At 49.0% G+C, this 13,040-nt stretch overlaps 2 protein-coding genes across 17 annotated transcripts in view; one reads left to right on the forward strand and one right to left on the reverse strand.

The window, feature by feature from the left end:
- The window catches only part of GPHN (gephyrin), a 572,379-nt gene that overhangs the window by 423,355 nt on the left and 135,984 nt on the right, over nucleotides 1-13,040 (reverse strand). The gene's annotated exons all lie outside the window — the stretch shown is intronic.
- Nucleotides 6,147-6,950, forward strand: LOC120403489 (modulator of apoptosis 1-like). The gene has a single exon (XM_039534559.1). The coding sequence runs from the start codon at nucleotides 6,147-6,149 to the stop codon at nucleotides 6,948-6,950; it is 804 nt and encodes a 267-aa protein (XP_039390493.1).

Raw genomic sequence — 13,040 nt, forward strand, 5'->3', positions numbered from 1 at the left:
CAGCTGTTAGAACAGGGGTGGGCAAACTACGGCCCGCGGGCCACATCCGGCCCGCAGGACTGTCCTGACCGGCCCCCGAGCTCCTGACCCAGGAGGCTCACCCTTGGCCCCTCCCTTGCTATCCCCCGTCCCCCGCAGCCTCAGCTCGCTCGCTCCGCCGCTGGCGCAATGCTCTGGGCGGCGGGGCTGCGAGCTCCTGGGGCAGCGAGCTGCGGAGCCCGGCCTGACCCAGTCTCTGTGCTGCACGGTGGCGGCGGCTGCGTGGCTGTAGCGCCGCCAGCCAGCGGTGCTCCAGGCAGTGTGGTAAGGGGGCAGGAGACAGGGGGGGTTGGATAGAGGGTAGAGGAGTTCGGGGTGGTGGTCAGAGGGTGGGGGTGTGGATAGGGCAGAGGTGGGCAAATTACGGACCGTGAGCCACATCTGGCCTGCGGGGCCATCCTGCCCAGCCCCTGAGCTCCCAGCTGGCCCCGGCCACTCCCCGGCTGTCCTTCCTCCCCCGCAGCCTCAGCTTGCTGTGCTGGCAGCGCGGCATCCTGGCTGGCTCCGGGGCTGGGCGGCGCAGTGCAGGGGCAGATTTACAAGTGAACACAGGGTGCCCTGGCAAAGGCCCCCCAACAACAGGGGGACCCAGGGCCGGGCACTCGGGCAACTCAACACTGGCTGCACTGAAATCATATGCAGGCGGGCGGTGCAGACGGCGGGAGCGCAAGGAACGCAGGCGGAGGACTCAGGGGGAGCACTGGGAGGCCACGCAGCCGGCCAGAGAGAAGCGGCCCTTTGAAGGGGAAACCACCGCTTCTCTCTGGCTGTGCGGCTGCCCCTGCTCCTGTTGAGTCCTCCGCCCATGTTTGCGGGGCCACATTCCGAAAGGGGCTGGGGGGGGGAAGATGGATAAGGGGTAGGGTCCTGGAATGGGGCGGTCAGGGGGTGGGGGGGTGGATGGAGGGGGGTCGGTTGGGGACAAGGAGCAGAGGGGTTGGATGGGTTTGGAGGTTCTTAGGGGGGCAGTCAGGGGGCAGGAAGTGGGAGGGGGTGGATAAGGGGTGGGGGGCAGGCTGTTTGGGAGGGGGCACAGTCTTCCCTACCTGGCCCTCCATACTGTTTTGCAACCCCAATGTGGCCCTTGGGCCAAAAAGTTTGCCCACCCCTGTGTTAGAACATACCTTTTCTAAACCTTACAAGATCTGAACAAGGTATTTCTAGAATTTAATTTGAAATCCACCCCAACAAGTTACAAAGACGGACAACTGCTCTTACAGCTGTTCATTGTGGTAGGTGAAAGAGCTGCTTGCCAGATCTCTCGAAATTACATTCATTGTCAATTCAGAGGATTGGATTGAGACACGGACAACGTTTGCAAGAAAAAAAAATATAAATACAGTCTGAGTATGTAGAAAAAAAGGAAGGGTTCTTTTGTAGACTTCCTATTTTCTCCTTATTACTTACTTCCCTCCCTCTTTCAAAAGATACCATGTCACAGAAATCTTCTCATTTCGTTTGGCCAAGGACAGGACAAAACTTCCTTCAGAACTAGTCTACTGCTCAAAGGGTGGGTCAAAGTGACCTGCAGCACACCCGCAAAGACTGAATGCACAGCCTAATGAGTTTCTAAGACACAAACAACATTTTTCAACACAGGCTTTGATGTTTATCAAGTTTCCATTTAAAATTGATTTTCTTTTTATATAATCCCATAATGCAAGATGGCAAAATAGATGTACGTGTTTCTTAAAATGTCATTGAAGTGACTCTTATAAGAAAATGGTAGTGCGTGCTCAACATCTCTGAAAGTCAAGCAACTTATTTAGGTGGCTTAATATGTCTTTTGGTCCTTAACTTTAGGCTCATAGGTTTGAAAATACTGGCCCTAATGCATACTGCCAAAGGTCAGTAGCCACAATATAATCCCACAGGTGCAAAAACAAACTACAAAAGGAATGAATTGTTTGAAGCAATAGAGATTAAGAGCCCAGAAGAGAGTTCAAAAGTAACAAATGAGTTTAATAAGAATTTAATTAAAATTGTATTAGTTCTTGATTTTCATAGAATTCCATAGAACTCTGCATAATATCCAGTGATAAATGCAATCAGTGAAGAACCCGTTTGAAGCATTACATCAGCTGAATGAATTCCCACTGTCTGATCGTATACTGAGGGCAGAACACTCTGTCTGAAAGCGGTCTTTCCCAAATTATTAACAATTTACTGGATGTTACATAAGAGAAAAAGTTTTAATTTTCCCCATAACATCACTGCTGAAGTATTATATGTAAAAAGGTGGGCATTCAAGGGTGCATTTAAGAAGCTTAAATATTGCACCTTGAAATTTACACTGAGGTGCCCTGCAGTTCTGGAAGTTTTCTGAGAGAATCAAACATGTTTCTTTAGTGAAAAAAAGGCAGGAGAGACTTACTTTCACAAACAAGACGACAATTGAAAACAGCAGAATTGATACAGATCTGCCTATCTTTCAGCATCTTGAATCAAACATGTTGAGTTGCAGTTTTATAAAACGTGTATACTGCAAATCTGGTTTTTAGGCTAAGCAGCATGGGAGAAATTATAGTTATGCAGCATATGCAACAATGTAAGGAGTACAACAATTTACCAATGTTCACTGCCTGAATGACTGACTATAAAGACTCCATCCTAAGGCTCGGGAACCTGAGAAAAGCACTGACCATTTTCAGTACAAGTTATAGCTCTCCTGGTGAAATAAAAAAAAAATTATTGGGCTCCTCCAATACATTATGTTGAAGACCTAATTGCCTGACATTTTTTGGGCCCAAATACAATCTTACCATGATTATTATACTTATTTATGGTGTGTATTAATATAGCCCCATTAACTTGAAGCCCTAGTCATGGACCAGGACCCCACTGTGCTAGAAGCTGCATGAACAAAAACAATTTGCAATCTAAGTATAAGACAAGAGACAACACATAGATACAGACAGACAGACTGGGTAGTACAAGGAAACAATGGTCAGCATGACAGGTTGTGGTATCACCCAGCAGCCTAACCGTTGGCAAGTATTTTGTAAGCATCCTGGAAAAGGAGAGTTTTAAGGAGAGATTTGAAGGAGAATAATAAGATGTTTGTGAGGAGCTTCTCCCAAGCGTGAAGAGCAGCATGAGAAAAAGCACAAAGGTGCTTGTTTGAAAAGTTAACAAGTATCATTAGCTGATCAGAGACATGTGTCAACAGCTTGGTAATGAACAAGATGATAGGTAGGGAGGGGACAGGATATGAAGGGCCTTGAAAATAAGACAAGCTTAACCAACAGGTATGTATACCTTCAAGCCAATTGTTTCACGTTTTCAGGCATTCCCTGTGTTTTGTTACCTCTTCTTTGGTGCAGAAAGGAACTAATGCTGTGGAACCATCCTATGCTTATTTTGAGTCCCGTTGCCTGATCAGTAGAAACCTATAGCTCTGAATCTGCTCTTTTCTAGCTCCTCTTCAAACAAGGTTTGAAGGGTAAAGCAGGTAGCCTAGAGGAGTTATCTGATACCTACTGCTTCACCCACATGGACTTCTTAGGTGAGTCCAATGAGGCAATGCAGTGGGACATCAATCTAAACACGACAAAAGTGGCACAAAAGATTAAATGAATTCAGATTACTCATCTGTAATTTATGTGAGCATTCACTCTAGAGTTCTTAGTCAAAACACCCGTTTATGCAAGTCTGAGATGGTACAAGGCCATTAAAGTCCTTAGACGGAATCTTTGGGAAGAGGGGGTATGAAACTATTTTAAACACAGCCAAAGATTACTGCTACTAATCAGTCTGAAAAGTGACAGTCCACTGGCCTGAAAACTGAAGGAGACTGCCCTCTGAAGACCTATGCTCCTCAAAGAAATGGAAAGGGGAGCCAGATGTTCTTGATGGAGGTCATGATGCAAGATTACCCTAAATTGTTTCTGGCTCTTCTTCCCTTTCTTTTGAGAAGTTAATCTGCAGAAACTGGTATACAAATAGCCTTAAAAAGACAGCTGAGATTTTGATGAAAGACTTCAGTCCTTCCCTCTGTTGCATGTATGATGGCAGGTTTTGGGGACTTATCCCTTGCCTTAAGTATTTTTTTTTTTGGTCCAGGAGCTCTCCAAACACAGTTTGGGACATTACTTGTCTACACATTGGAACTTTGTTGGCAAAACTTTTGTCGTTCAGAGATGTTAAGAAAAACACACACACACACACACCCCGAATGACAAAAGGTTTACTGATGAAAAGCACCAGTGTGAACAGTGCTTTGTTGGCAGGAGCACTCTCCTGCCAACAAAGCCGCTGCTGCTTGTGTGGGGTGGAAGTTTTTTTTGTTGGCAGGAGTATATTATGTCAACACTTTATTAACCAAACTACTGAAGTCACTTATTGTGAAAGCAGGCTTTTGAAGCAGAGCCTTTCCTTTCCCTCTGTTGAAAGAAAGGCCTGAAAGGATGAAAGATGAAACCCAGAAGAGCAAAATTAACAGGTCTATGTCCCCTTCTCACTTTGTAAAGAGGATTCTACCTACTCCTCCAAAAATGCATCTCTCCTGTTAGGCAGCTCGTTGAGCTTTTTCTGGCCCTCTTTTTGGAATCTGGATGTCTGAAGCCTAGAATATTTGTAGACATCCACCTCTGGCACAGCATCCCTCACCACAGTATCAACAACACCGAAGACACTTCGGTGTCTGATAGCAGACCAGGCCAATGAACCTGTAGTCTGACTTCCAAAACTTCATAAGCGCCCGTCATTTCTCTTGGGGAAGGGGACTGATCAAGGTGTCTCCCTCTTTTGCTTGAAAGCTTGTCTCTCTCACCAATAGTCCAATAAATCTTCACAGACCTTGTGTCTCTTTTGCCATAAAATCTGGTAATCCAGGATTTAACAGGTTATGGCAATAAAATGGGTAAACTCTTTTTCCAAATGAATCCTATTGCCACAGTTCAGGATTCTAGGATACAGTACCATAGGCATGCCCAATCTTCCCTTTAGCCATTGCTAACTTCACCCTTACGCTCTCCTGATAAGGTGTAATGTCTTACAGGGAGATCCTTTGCTGACCAGTGAAGAAGGAACTGCTTGGAAAATTCAGAACACAGCATCTTTGGCAGCAGATTGCACATGATGACCAGCAGCATGTCTTGTATACATTCTACTATACCACTGTAACCCCTTAGGGGTTTAGAGAGCATGGCTCCTTTAAATCTTTTTCCTAGGTGGGAGGGGGAGAGTGAGAAAAAAGGAGGAAAACTCTAGGGAGCTCTCTGGAGCTGGGGGAGGGAGAGAGAGGGAGCAGCCCGCAGGCCCTCAAAAAGGAAGAAGGAGAGAACCTGCCTGAGGCCTGGGAAGGTCAGGGCGGCCGATCGAGGACACCCCAAGACAGGAGCCAGGAGGAGCACTGTGCCAGGGAGGAATTGCCCAAGAAGGACAGGCTGGAGCTGGAACCAGTATCACGGCTGGCCAGAGCTGCATGGGGCTGTGAGTACTAGGGCTCTTGACTCTGCACTGGGAACAAGGAGGGAAGTTGCTAGGTAGTTAAGTGGGGAGGTGGTTGCTCTGTGTGGCTTTGCAGAGAGCGGCAGAAGAGGGCACTGGATGGGTTTGTTGGGGGAAAGTTCACTGGCGCCGAAGACTACCAGGAACACCCAAGACTCACCACTGGACTGGAACTTTGCTCAGGACTCCTGAACTCTGTGTGCAGACACATTGTTCAATGTCTGCCCTGTCAGACTGTGCTACCATTGGGCCTGTGGGGCCTTGTTTTGGAGGCACCCCTGTTTTACGGCTCCCCCTATACTTCCCCTTGTTGTTTTTCTCCTCTCATCCCTCTGTAAATAAATATCTCCCTTTGTTATAGCCATTGTACTTTTCCTGTGGGTGTGTGTATTCACTCTGGGGGGTTTGGAACAGGTGCCCCTGGGATGGAAGGGATTTCTCCTGCTGCATTCCTGCGCGCGCCTTTTCTTGGCCAGAGCTGCCTGCAGAGCAGACTCTATCTTGGCCACGAGGGCGCTAAAGTTACACTTGGTGGCCCGTATGGGGAACTTTGCAGTACACACACACACACACACACCACGTTGCACATCCTGGGCTCTCCTTCACAGAGCAAAGAAACTCCTGAGTGACTTTCATCTCTGTTTAAAAATAAAAAAATGGAGATAGGATTATTAGAAGACCTGTGCCGAAGGGCACGAATCCCAGTAACCAAAGCTGTGCTGGTGGTGGGGTTCCCAGAAGAGATGGAACCAAATGAAATTGAGGAGAGCCTAGATGCAGCTGAAATACTGGGGAGGGTAAAGGTCCACACCCATATTTACAACCGCAAAGTGAAGGGCATGGTAGCATTATGTACTCACTACAAGGAAGCAGATCTTGATAAAGTGCCCAAAAAGGTGCAAGTAGAAGGTATCCCCTGGACAATTCTGGGGGCAGAGCAGTCCCCTCCTAGTGTGCCTGTGTCACTTGAGGTGGATTCTTTAGCACAGAAATTGCAAGCTCTGATGGTGGATGAGAAGCGGACAAGAGAAGAATTAATTTTGGCATTAGGAGGGGCTCCAACACCTGCAGCACTCAGCCTGGTGGGATGGGCCAAAGAGCTGGGAAACACTCTCAAAGGTGCATTGAAGCCAGTATATGACAGTGCTCCATACAAGTGGTTACGCTCTTTCTCGGGGGTGTCACCTGTACCCTCAGGGGAGGATGATTACGAGACCAGGAGGGATTTTACGGTGCCACTTGTCCAAGAGTGGGAATGCTCTGATGCTGAGAAGCGGAAGCATGTGCTTGAGAGTCTGAGGGGACCTGCCATGCGACTTATCCGAGCCCTGAAAGACTCCCAACCAGCTGACACAGTGCAAGACTATTTAACCACTCTTGAGAGTGTCTACGGTGCTACTGATAGCAGTGAAGACCTGTATTATCGTTTCCGCCATACCTATCAAGAGCCCCACGAATGATTGTTGCATTTCATCAAGAGACTAGAGGATTTGCTACAGCAGGTAGTGTGGAAGGAGGGCATCCCCATCAAGTGCATTGATTCTGCTAGGTTGGACCAAATCCTTCAGGGCACTCGACAAGATGGGTTGATGTTGTGGCGACTGCAGCTGAGGGAGCGGGCCCAAAACCCACCCCCATTCCACAAGCTCATTCAAGAGATACGTGAAGAGGAGGAGCAACTGTTGCAAGTGGATGCAGTGATGCAGCCGAAGATGGCAGGGAATTACACCACCACAGTGCTTGGAGAGATGGAAGACGCCCCGTCAGTGGCCGCAGCACTGAGAAGTGGCCATGATGAAGGCTCAGGGACATACTGTGCCATCCTCAAGAGGGGAGAGTAGCAGGAGGGGTGATAGCCGGCGAGAAGGTTTCTGTTATACCTGTGGAAGAGATGGTCACTATGCCTTGGACTGCCAAAACAAGACAGATCATGCAAGGGTATCTCAGAGATTGAAGCAAACCATTAGGACGTTTCAGGGAAACACCAACAGGGCTTGGGAAAGGAGCAAGCCAAGATCCTTGAAATTCCAAGGCTCCCCAGAAAAAAACACAAACAGGGGTTACACCACCACTGCCACGAGTAAAAAAAAAAAAAAACCATAAAAGTGAGAGGAGTTCCACCAATTTCACTCTAAGAATCCAAGAACCAGAGTAAAAAAGCCTGCACAAATGGTATCTTTATAGAAATATTTTTGTTCATTTGTTCGATTTTGAAAATGCTATGGTATTTCATCCAGCATTGCTCTCAGACTTTGTGTAACGGTCCAGAGTGTTTTAAAATTCAATGACAAACTTAAAGCATGGACTGATTTGAAATGAAGGATGTGATCTACAGATAGCATGTTAATTTTTAATTACTTTTGTCAGGGGTCAATTTTCTTTTTCTAAGTTGCAATGGGATGATGTTATCTTTGTCTATATAGCAATACTGTGAAAAGGAAGAACAAGTTATCATTTAAGTATGCACATGCCTCAGATGTGCTGTAGGATCACAAGTCAAAACAAAGTCTGAATAGAAACAAATGCATTGCTAATATTATGACAAAGTAATGAATGGAGGGTTTTTTGTAGCAAACTGATATTGCATCCAAATCTCATCTCCAATAACTGGTTCCACAACTGCTTGAAAAAAATATACTCAAAAGAGTATGCATCAATAGTTTGCTGTCAAACTGAAGGACATATCTAGTGGGATCCTAATACTATTCATTATTTTGATTAATTACTTGGATAAGGGTGTGAAGAATATGCTTATAAAATTTGCAACTGATACCAAACTTGGTGAGGGTTCACTTTGTGTGACAGGATTAGAATTCAAAAGGACCTTACAGAATTGGCCTGAAATCAACATGATGAAATTCAGTACAAACAAGTGCAAAGTACAACAGTTAGGAACAAAAAATCAAATGCACTATTATAAAATGGGGAATAACTGGTTATGTTGTAGTACTGCAGAAAAGAATCTGGAGGAATACACTCCATCACAAGCTGAATATGAATTAACGATGTGATGCAGTTGCGAAAAAGGCTGATGGCATTCTGGGGCACATTAACAGGTGTGCTATATGTAAGCCCCAGGAGCTAACTGTCTCACTCTACTCCGCGTTGGGTGAGGCCTCAGCTGGAATACTGTGTTCAGTTTTGGATGCCACGCTTTAAGAAAGAAGTGGAAAAAATGGAGAGAGTCCAGAGGAGAGCAACAAAAATGATAAAGGTTTCGATCTGACCTACGAAGACAGATTTAAAAAAAATTGGGCAAGTTTAGTCTTGAGAAAAGAAGACTGAAGGTGAACCTGATAAGAGCCTTCAAGTATCTTAAGGTCTGTTATAAAAAGGATGATGATAAGACGGTTACTCACCTTTGTAACTGTTGCTCTTTGAGATGTGTTGCTCATATCCATTCCAATTAGGTGTGTGCGCGCGCCGCGTGCATGTTCATTGGAAGATTTTTACCCTAGCAACACTCGGTGGGTCGGCTGGGTCGCCCCCTGGAGTGGCGCCGCTATAGCGCCAAATATATACTCCTGCCGACCCAACGGCCCTTCAGTTCCTTCTTGCCGGCTACTCCGACAGAGGGGAAGGAGGGCGGGAATGGAATGGATATGAGCAACACATCTCGAAGAACAACAGTTACAAAGGTGAGTAGCCATCTTTTCTTCTTCGAGTGCTTGCTCATATCAATTCCAATTAGGTGATTCCCAAGCCTTACCTAGGTGGTGGGGTCGGAGTGAGATGTTGCAGAATGCAAAACTGCTGAGCCAAAGGCTGCATCATCTCTGGACTGTTGAACCAGTGCATAACGTGAGGCAAAAGTGTGGACCGAGGACCAGGTAGGCTGCGCGACATATCTCCTGGATGGGTACATGAGCCAGGAAGGCAGCAGAAGAAGCCTGAGACCTGGTGGAATGTGCAGTGAGGTGGCTCGATGGAACATGGGCCAAGTCATAGCAGGTGCGGATGCACAACGTCACCCAAGATGAAATCCTCTGGGAGGAGACAGGTAGGCCCTTCATTCGGTCTGTCACTGCGACGAAGAGTTGGGGCGTTTTACGAAAGGGCTTTGTCCGCTCGATATAAAATGCGAGCGCCCTATGGACGTCTAGGGAGTGCAATTGTTGCTCCCTTCGCGATGAGTGTGGCTTCGGAAAGAAGACCGGAAGGAAAATATCCTGGTTGATATGAAAGGCCGACACCACCTTAGGGAGGAAGGCCGGATGTGGTCACAACTGCACCTTGTCCTTGTGAAACACAGTATACGGTGGGTCCACCGTGAGAGCCCGAAGCTCGGAGACTCACCTAGCCGATGTAATGGCTACGAGGAAAACTGTCTTCCAGGACAGGTATAGCAGCGAGCAGGTTGCCAGTGGCTCGAATGGGGCAGTCATAAGTCTGGTTAGAACCAGGTTGAGGTCCTAGGTTGGGGCGGGGCGGTGAACTTGGGGGTATAAACGCTCCAAGCCCTTGAGGAACCTAGAAACCATAGGGTGCGAGAATACGGAGTGGCCACTCTCCCCCGGGTGGAAGGTAGAGATGGCTGCCAAGTGTACCCTCAATGATGTCACCGCCAGGCCCTGCTGTTTGAGAGACCAGAGGTAGTCCAAGATGGAATGGATCGGGACCTCGGTGGGAGTAACATTGTGCGCTTCGCACCAGCAGGAGAAATGCTTCCACTTGGCCAGATATGTTAACCGAGTGGAAGGTTTTCTACTATCCAGGCGTACCAGTTGTACCGAGGCAGAGCAACGTAACTCGGATCGGTTTAGCCATGAAGCAGCCATGCTGTGAGGTGCAGGGATTGCAGGTCTGGTTGGTGAAGTCTGCCGTGATCCTGCATTATGAGGTCTGGGCGAAGAGGCAGGGGAATCAGGTTGGCTATCGACAGGTCTAGCAACATGGTGTACCAGTGCTGCCTGGCCCACGCTGGAGCGATCATGATCAGGTGCGCTCTGTCCCTGCGGAGTTTTAGCAGGACCCTGTGAACCAGAGGGAACGGTGGAAAAGCATACAGCAGATGGCTCATCCATGGCATCAGAAAAGCGTCCGAGATCGAGCCCGGGGAGAGGCCTTGAAATGAGTAGAATGTCTGGCACTTCTTGCCAGAAGCGAAGAGGTCCATGTGGGGAAAGCCCCACTTCTGGAAAACAGAATGAATAACGTCCGGACGAATCGACCACTCGTGAGACAGGAAGGATCTGCTGAGGCGATCCGCCAGAGTGTTCCGAACCCCTGGCAGAAAGGACGCTACCAGGTCTATCGAGTGGGCTATGCAGAAGTCCCAGAGCTGGATGGCTTCCTGGCAAAGAGGGGAGGACCGTGCTCCTCCCTGCTTGTTTATGTAATACATGGCCGTTGTGTTGTCTGTGAACACTGAGACACAACAGCCTTGTAGGTGCTGCTGAAACACCTGGCACGCAAGGCGGACTGCTCTCAGCTCTTGGACATTGATGTGCAAGGCCAGCTCTTGAGCTGACCAAAGGCCCTGAGTGCGAAACTGACCAAGGTGAGCACCCCAGCCAAGAGATGAGGCGTCCGTCATCAGGGACACCGAGGGGTGAGGTGGATGGAATGGCATCCCTGCACACACCAGGGAGGGCGTCGACCACCAGTCGAGGGAGCCTAGGATGCTCGGGGGAATCGTGACGACCATGTCTATGCTGTCTCTGCTCAGGTGGTACACCGAGGTAAGCCACGATTGGAGTGGACGGAGGCGAAGCCTGGCATGTTTGGTTACGATCGTGCAGGCAGCCATGTGACCCAGGAGACATAGGCAAGTGCAAGCCGAAGTTGTTGGGAAGTTCCGTAGACCTTGTATAATTGTTACCATCGCCTGAAACCAAGGCTGAGGTAAGCAGGCTCTGGCGAGATTGGAGTCCAGGATGCCCCAATGAATTCTATTCTCTGTGTGGGAATCAGAGTGGATTTCTCTATATTGATCATCAGGCCTAGACACAGGAATAGGTCCTTGACGATGCCCACATGACGGGTAACTTGGGCCTCGGAGGTCCCTCGAATGAGCCAATCGTCTAGATACGGAAAAACGTGTATCCAACGGCGGCGGAGGGAGGCGGCGACTACAGCCATGCACTTTGTGAATACTCTTGGGGCTGTAGAGAGGCCAAACGGAAGGACCGTAAACTGGAAATGTTGATGGTTGGCCACAAACCGGAGGTACCTTCTGTGTGGAGGATAAATGTCGACATGAAAATACACGTCCTTCCTATCGAGGGCGGCATACCAGTCTCCAGGATCGGATGATGGTCCCCAGGGATACTATGCGGAACTTCAGCTTTATCATGAACTTGTTGAGTTCCCGCAGGTCTAGGATAGGTCTGAGACCTCCCTTCGCCTTGGGGATTAGGAAATAGCAGGAGTAGAACCCCTTGCCCCTTTCATCCTTTGGTACCTCCTCTATAGCTCCGATGGCGAGGAGCGTCCGCACCTCTTGCAAGAGGAATTGCTCGTGAGGGGGGTCCCTGAAGAGGGAGAAGGATGGAGGGTGGGAGGCGAAATGAACTGGAGGCGGTACCCAAGTTCCACCGTGCGTAGGACCCAACGATCTGAGGTTAGATGGGACCACGCAGGGAGGAAAAAGGAGAGGCGGTTGTAAAAGGGAGGGAACGGATCCTGGGTAATAACTGGTACGCCGTCCTCGGGCGTGCCTTCAAAAGTTTGGCTTTTGCCCCGCTGGTGGTTTAGAGGGCCCCTGATTTTGGCCCCCTTGGGGCCCTGACTGACACCTACGACCGCCTCGGCCACACCTTCTGCCAAAGTCCTCTCTTTGTCTAGGCGCAGGGTAAGGGCGGTGAGGCTGGGGACGGAAAGGCCGGCGCTGAGTCACTGGCGTGTGCATGCCGAGAGAGCGCATAGTGACCCTGCTGTCCTTTAGGCTTTGCAGCATAGGGTCAGTTTTTTCAGAGAACAGACCTTTGCCATCGAAGGGCAAGTCCTGTATAGTATGCTGCAGCTCCGGGGAAAGGCCCAACACCTGGAGCCATGAAATGCGCCTCATGGCAACACCCGAGGCCAGAGTCCTGGCAGCGGAGTCAGCTGCATCCAACGAGGCCTGGAGGGAAGTTCTTGCCAGTTTCTTCCCTTCTTCCAGGAGGGCAGCAAAATCTTGACGGGAGTCCTGAGGAACCAACTCCGTAAATTTGCCCACCGCCGCCCAGGTGTTGTAATTGTAGCGGCTAAGCAGAGCTTGCTGGTTTGCTACGCGGAGTTGCAGGGCCCCTGCTGAGTACACCTTACGGCCCAGTAAGTCCATTCGCCTAGCCTCCTTTGATTTAGGGGCTGGTGCCTGCTGGCGATGGTGTTCCCTCTCATTGACGGACTGGACGACAAGGGAGCAAGGGGGAGGATGTACATATAGGTACTTGTACCCCCTGGAGGGTACCATGTACTTGCGTTCGACTCCCCTGGCCGTGGGCGGGATAGAGGCTGGAGACTGCCAGATGGTATCCGCATTGGCTTGGATCGTCTGAATGAACAGTAGGGCCACTCTAGTGGGGGCGTCAGCCGACAGAATGTCTATGACCGGATCCTCTATCTCC

This window comes from Mauremys reevesii, linkage group 4 (genome assembly GCF_016161935.1).
Source record: "Mauremys reevesii isolate NIE-2019 linkage group 4, ASM1616193v1, whole genome shotgun sequence".
NCBI classification, from domain to species: domain Eukaryota; kingdom Metazoa; phylum Chordata; order Testudines; family Geoemydidae; genus Mauremys; species Mauremys reevesii.